Below are 6,565 nucleotides of genomic sequence, written 5' to 3' on the forward strand. Positions count from 1 at the left end.
GATGCTTATCCCACAGTTGAGTGGAATGCTTCCTAGATTTCGGCAAATATTACAAATTGCTGGTTAAGAAAAAAATTAACGTTTACACAAACAGCCAGACCTAAATTGTTTGGGATAAAGGTAATATTTATATTCTACTGTGTATTATTCGCGCCATAATTTATGCATGATCTTGCCATGTCTTACCCTAACGCAAAATGCGTCTGGCATAAGAATGTCGATATGCACAAAATAAATCAAAATCAAAAACCGTCGCCCCTTTTTAGCTCCGGTTGCGGATTTTAACTTAACGTAGGATCACCGACAGTCAGTTAGGCTGTTACGAGGCATCTATACAAAAAGACAAGTTTTACTCTCAAAAGAAACAATAAACCATAAACCATGGAAAAAAGAAGCGCAGCGCACAGAACATGGAGCACTTTTTTCCATTCAGTATTTGGCAAGCTCTTCCTGACAGACAACAGCCCATTTGTTATTGATCAAGTGTGAAAGTGACGGCTTCGTGTATTTAGAATAAGAAGAAAGTTGGAGTTGATCTACTGGCTCGCATGATATCGCCATCCAGGGGCTGGCGCACTTGAGTCCTACAGCACCGAGCCTTGTAGAGGAAAAAAAATAGAGAAATAGCGGGAGAGGGATTGTTAGTGAGAGAAGAGAGGGAGAGAGGGAGGGGGAAAAGCGGGAGAAAAAAGAAAACATGGAGAGGGAGAGAGTGAGTGAGAGAGAGAGAGAGAGATAGGCAGGGCTGTGGTATTAACCCAGCATAAGCTTGCCTTTTCCTTCGATGACTACACCCCGAGAGGAGGAGCGTGAAGAACGTAGTAGGCGTCAGAATCCTCAATTTCCAACTTAGCATCTTGGCAGGACATTTTCCCAAGCAAAGCCCCCATCCGAAGGCAAAAAACTTCTTCTGCACGGCATGAGACAGAGGGAGCAAGTGAGAGAGAGAGAGGAAAAATAGAGCGCAGCAAGCAAACACAACGGTCAGTTGTAGCTGACTATCAGCGACTAATAATCTATATCTAAGTCTATGTATTTGTTTATATTTTTACTTTTTAACACAGTCATTTAGAGGGGAACAGACAGCGGTCTGTTGATACGAGACTCCTATGACTGAGATCGGACAGTGCATGAGAAAATAAAGAGGAAAAGTGCGCAAGTAAGTGGCTTACTTTCGGGGCTTTCACCATGGCGTATCCTCAGGGCTACTTGTACCAGCCGTCCGCTTCTTTGGCGCTGTATTCATGCCCGGCGTACAGCACCAGCGTTATATCGGGACCCAGGACCGAAGAACTTGGTAGATCCTCATCTGGCTCGGCTTTTGCTCCTTATGCCGGATCTACCGCGTTCACCAGCGCTTCGCCCGGGTACAACTCCCATCTCCCGTACAGTGCGGAGGCGGGGGCGGCCGCCACTTTTGCTTCATACGTGGTGAGTGAGAGAGCATATAATCGACATTTCCGAGTGTAAAAAAATGTGGAAAATATTTTGTTGTATTGTTGGTAGGCCTATGTGTAGAATTTTAGCATGGTGCAAATGAGGCAAATGTATTTCTGGTTTAGCGTGCGTCTGTATTTTGCTGATGACTCTTTTACATTTGGGTAAGTTAGTTGTAAATAGGCCCAGCCATTTTGATGCAGTGAGAAACATGCAAAATAACTAATTAGGCTAATTAGCATGTTAGGGTTCTTTTTTTCTGCAATTTTTCTGTAAATAATGAGCAATGAAATAGGTCGTTGTGTTGAAGCAGTTTGCATACAAGAACAAACAGCAAGCTCCCAACCTCGGTGGAACACATTATATTCTATAGTTATTTGTTAGAGAAGGTCTTTATTAGTCTATGCGAAATTACAAACTCGTTTATTTAGGGCTACTCGGTTGTTTTTGTGGGCATTGACCAAATGTTCGTTCATTTGGGAACACAACTCCTGATTTTTTAACATGTTCTAAATCTGAAAGTGAGTTGAGCACGCAGTTAAACGCAAATTAAACCAGGTATGTAGGCCAGCTGAAGAATGGTGGGAAATAATTGTAATAAAATCCTGTCTTGGTAAAAATATGAGAAGAGAAGACATAATAGGCCTGTTATGCATGATGCTTTATCTAATTTGTAAATTAGGTTGTTTTCACTACGCATAGATTACTTTGCGGTGGCTACAGAGGCAGCAAGACAGGCGCATCTTGAATACAAAAACGCACAAAGGAAAACAAAGTTGATAAAAATAACATTGTCGATGTCCATCTGTGTAAAATATAAAAAGTGCATTGCTGACGCATCTGATGCGTGATTTATTGTAAACAACCTAAATGTCAGAGGTGTGTGTGTGAATGTGTGTGTGTGTGTGTGTGTGTGTGTGTGTGTGTTTGTGTGTGTGTTTATTATGGTGCCTTGTTATTGTTTGACACTTCTTTTGTACTGTTTTAATTATCATGAGTCATTGACAATTATCTGAAAAGCATTTTTTTGACTATTTTCGACGGCTTTGTTTTCAGAGTTCTCCCTATGACCACACGACGGGCATGGCTGGGTCTATAGGATATCACCCCTACGCTGCTCCCCTGGGTTCATACCCCTACGGTGACCCGGCATACCGAAAAAACGCGACCCGGGATGCCACCGCCACTCTCAAAGCCTGGTTGAACGAGCACCGTAAGAACCCCTACCCCACCAAGGGCGAGAAAATCATGCTGGCCATCATCACCAAAATGACCCTCACCCAAGTGTCCACCTGGTTCGCCAATGCCAGGAGGAGGCTAAAGAAGGAGAACAAGATGACCTGGACTCCACGAAACCGGAGCGAGGACGAGGAGGAAGACGAGAACATCGATCTGGAAAAGAATGACGACGACGAGCCTAGCAAGCCGACAGAAAAGGGAGACTCGACAGACACAGAGTCAGGTCTGAAGAAAAATCATCAATTTTTTATCGCAGTCGTTTCCACTCAGGGCGCAAAATTGATTGCTGGTTAATGGTGGTATATTATTTATAATGGGACAATTGCTTTAAATAATAATCACCTTGAACTCCCCTCATTTGACTTAACATGGGCTGAAAATTGCTGGTGACGTAAAGTGTTTAGCATTCGATTTATCTTTAACTGCATAATAAGGCGGGCTGCAGCTGGTGGACTGGGCTGTGTACCGCCTAATGATCATTTTTACGATTAAAACACAATCATTAATATCACGGTTTTCACTAGTTGTAGGCCTAGTTGTTTGCAGGCCTATTATTTATTAGCCTACTTATTATCATAACTAGGCCTATTATTATGGTAATTAGCATATGCACAAATATGAACGCATGAGTGTATGAATTAGGGGACTATAACATATTGGTAGCCTATCTGTATCTTATGTCACAATGTTATTTTAAAAAATCACAGTAACTTAACTCTTGTTTCTCTCTCACTGCAGATCATAAATTGCTGAACCCGGGGGACATAGCTTGCGACAGATTTAAAGAGGAGAATCATGGCAAAGAAATGGATCCCCTTCTGAGCGACTCGGAATTAAAAGACCAAGGGGAGCGGACAGAGTTACTGCCCGAGTCTGCTAAACCCACCACCTCGTCTCCATCCGCCGTGTCTCGTGGAGGAACCGAGCTCGTTGCGCAAGACAAGCCGTCAGAAATGGGCCATGCGCCGGGCACAGTAAACAGCAACGTTACATCTGTTATTCACTCGTCCCCATCGGCCCCTAAACCCAAACTCTGGTCCCTGGCTGAGATCGCAACGTCCTCAGACAGGTGTAAGAGCAGCAGTGACGGGCCGCAGGGCCATGGGATGGGTCACAGCACAGTGATCAGCACCAATGCAGCGTCACCATCACGGTCCTCCCCCCAGTGTCCTCTCCCAAACAGCACAGTCCTATCCAGGCCTATCTACTACACGTCCCCTTTTTACCCGGGCTACACGAACTATGGCAGCTTTGGACATCTTCACAGTCACAGCAATCACGGCTCGGGCACGGGCTCCACCGCACATTTCAATGGATTAAACCAGACTGTGTTAAATAGAGCAGAAGCTTTGGTAAGAGAAAGCCAGAAAGGCAGAGGCCAAACGCAGGTAGATATTTGTAAAGACTCCCCTTATGAACTAAAGAAAGGTATGTCAAACATTTAATACCTTGATCCCTTTCAAAAATCCATCGGACTTTTATTTATTATTTGTGGTTGCATTACAAAAAAAAATAAGACAAATAATAATGATAAAGCAAAATTCTGCGAACAGTTATTTTTTGAGTAAATGCTTATCCTAAAATGTTAGTTTCTGAATGGTTAATCCTAAAGATGTAACAAGAATGGTCTTAATCGCTGCAGCCGCCTTAGTCTATTTGTATTAAAGACTAATATGTATATTTAATGTAGCATTTTTGTATTTAAAATGGACAATACACTATCTTTGAAGTAAATTATGAGAAAAAAAATACACGTGTGCAGCGATTATTCTGGGAGGAGCGGGAGGGGGGAGGCAATTGTTATTATCAAATGTGTCAGAAGGTCTTGAAAGAGAAACACATTATGGAATATGAAAGATATATTTATCGATGGGATTGTGGTCTTTTACCCCATGACAGGTGTATCAATTCAATTTTCTATTCAGAAAGAGAACTCCAACTTTATACAACATGAGAACATGTCAACGTTTCTCAAATTCTCGTGTGAAAAACATATAGGCCTACAGCCTTTTAGGTCTACCCAAATATTTACATTTTTGTGGGGTTTGGCCAAAGATGTTGGCACGAGTTTACTGAATATATGTATATTTCTGGCTCTATGTTTCCTATTCCTTTCTACGTGTGCAGTAGGAGGATACTTATGAAGGTGAATATGATAACAATGGCGTAACTGGAGGCCCAGTCGTTTAACCCAATTACTTTCCAACCGCAACGTGTTATAAGCAAAGCAATCAGGTGGCGAACTCCAGTAATGAGTTCGATTTTATGCCAAATTTAGAGCTCATTACTATTTCCAAGGCGTGGCAAAACTGTTAAAAGGACGCAACCGTGCATTTATGGCTTCAGAGCATACTGGCCAGTTATATAATTAATGTTGGAGCCTCCTTAATGACGCGTAAGATGTGAAACACTCATGGTTAGGTTTGGAGAGAAGGAGTATAGCGGGACTAGCATGTCATGCACACAGTAAAGGCCACATAGTTTCCAGGGTTTAGTCAGTTTTAGTCAACAACCGAGCCTCTCACTGTCCTCAAGGCTCAAACTCTTCCTTCCCACTTCCGCAGGTAGGTGTCACACTTGCTCCTAATTTCAGGGGTCTCGTTCTTAATCTGTCACGGAAAGCCGTCCTTGATCGAATGGCCTAGTTAAAATGGACCAAAGACTGGAAGGCAGAGAGAGAGAGAGAGAGGGAGAGAGAGAAAGAGAGAGAGAGCAACTTGAAATGGTCACAGTTATTACATGTTTATTATAACAATACTGCCAAGTGGGAAAACCTGAATATTACAATGGATTAACATGGAACAAACCATTTCCTTTCCAGAAATACAATACAGTGGTGGATTTTCGAGAGAGAAAAAAATGTTTATGTGGCCTAATCTTTGAAATTGTGATTAAGGCTGATTTGTAAGATGAGACAAATGGTGTCTTGATTTGGCACAGACATTGGGAAATTTTTTGAAAACAAATCTGTTAATTATCATCGAATTATTATAATATTATTACTAGTAGTAGTATTTGTTTTATCAGCTGCCAATGTTGTTTTGTTTTATGATCAGTAGTGAACCTTTAGTGTTTCTATCATCATTATAATCAGTTGATTAACACGGGTGTACATTAGCACATGGCTTCATGGAATTACTCCCAACGTTTCATATATATTCATATGTTTCTATTTCTAACCAACTCAATCTTTGTCTTGCTTATTTCGATTGGAAAAATATTGAAATAGGCCTACATTTAATAATTTAGAATAACCTCTAGTAATAATAATAATAATAATAATAATAATAATAATAATAATAACAGTAATAATAAGCTAGTGAAGTGGGCCAGCTTGCTCCTGTTTACTGCCTTTCATTAATCTCTATAGTTTACTTTCCGCACTCGAGTTGAAGCCTCCCCTGGGCTTTATATAATTCCCTTAGCCCTAATGTCCTCTATTCCGAGTCACACGGGCGAGCGACTGGGGCTTCTATTTTAATCTCCCAGAGTATGTGTGCTGCCTGGGCCAGTGATTGCAACACATCAGCCAGCTAAATAGTATAATTATGTTTTTCTTTGCTGATCCCTCCAGGAATTGAAGTGTTCGATGCAATGTCCCCTAAGAGGACGTCATCGTTTTTATTTGAAATAGGCTTTTTAAATGGAAGAATTGATGTTTCAAAGGGCCAATAGATACAATTTCAGAGACGTAAATCATCTATATTCAGCTTAGGTAAATATTGAATAGTTTAGAATCGTTTATGTGACACAAATACCCGAGCATTCTGATAATGCAATTTTACACCGCTCTCTATGATTCTAGGAATATGAGGCAAATGTTTGGAAAATGATCATTTATACTGCTAAATTGGATCTTGAGAAGGCCATTGTATAGCCCATGGGCACG

The 6,565-nt window shown here is 41.3% G+C and overlaps 1 protein-coding gene across 1 annotated transcript; it reads left to right on the forward strand.

The window, feature by feature from the left end:
• The first annotated feature begins 906 nt into the window (after window positions 1–906).
• Window positions 907–4,417, forward strand: LOC311114228 (Iroquois homeobox protein 5a). The gene is made up of 3 exons (XM_084189492.1): window positions 907–1,431; window positions 2,494–2,899; window positions 3,415–4,417. The coding sequence occupies exons 1-3, from the start codon at window positions 1,189–1,191 to the stop codon at window positions 4,119–4,121; spliced, it is 1,356 nt and encodes a 451-aa protein (XP_084045618.1). The 5' UTR covers window positions 907–1,188; the 3' UTR covers window positions 4,122–4,417.
• The last annotated feature ends 2,148 nt before the right edge of the window (window positions 4,418–6,565 follow it).

This window comes from Coregonus lavaretus (genome assembly GCF_964263955.1).
Source record: "Coregonus lavaretus genome assembly, contig: HAP1_SCAFFOLD_4911, whole genome shotgun sequence".
Taxonomy (NCBI): domain Eukaryota; kingdom Metazoa; phylum Chordata; class Actinopteri; order Salmoniformes; family Salmonidae; genus Coregonus; species Coregonus lavaretus.

Bases quoted from the DNA above. Each gene is read 5' to 3' on its own strand.
- LOC311114228 (XM_084189492.1), top strand. From the start codon at position 1,189: ATGGCGTATCCTCAGGGCTACTTGTACCAGCCGTCCGCTTCTTTGGCG. The intron at 1,432-2,493 runs GTGAGTGAGAGA...CTTTGTTTTCAG, and splicing joins CCACTTTTGCTTCATACGTG to AGTTCTCCCTATGACCACAC. The intron at 2,900-3,414 runs GTCTGAAGAAAA...CTCTCACTGCAG, and splicing joins CTCGACAGACACAGAGTCAG to ATCATAAATTGCTGAACCCG.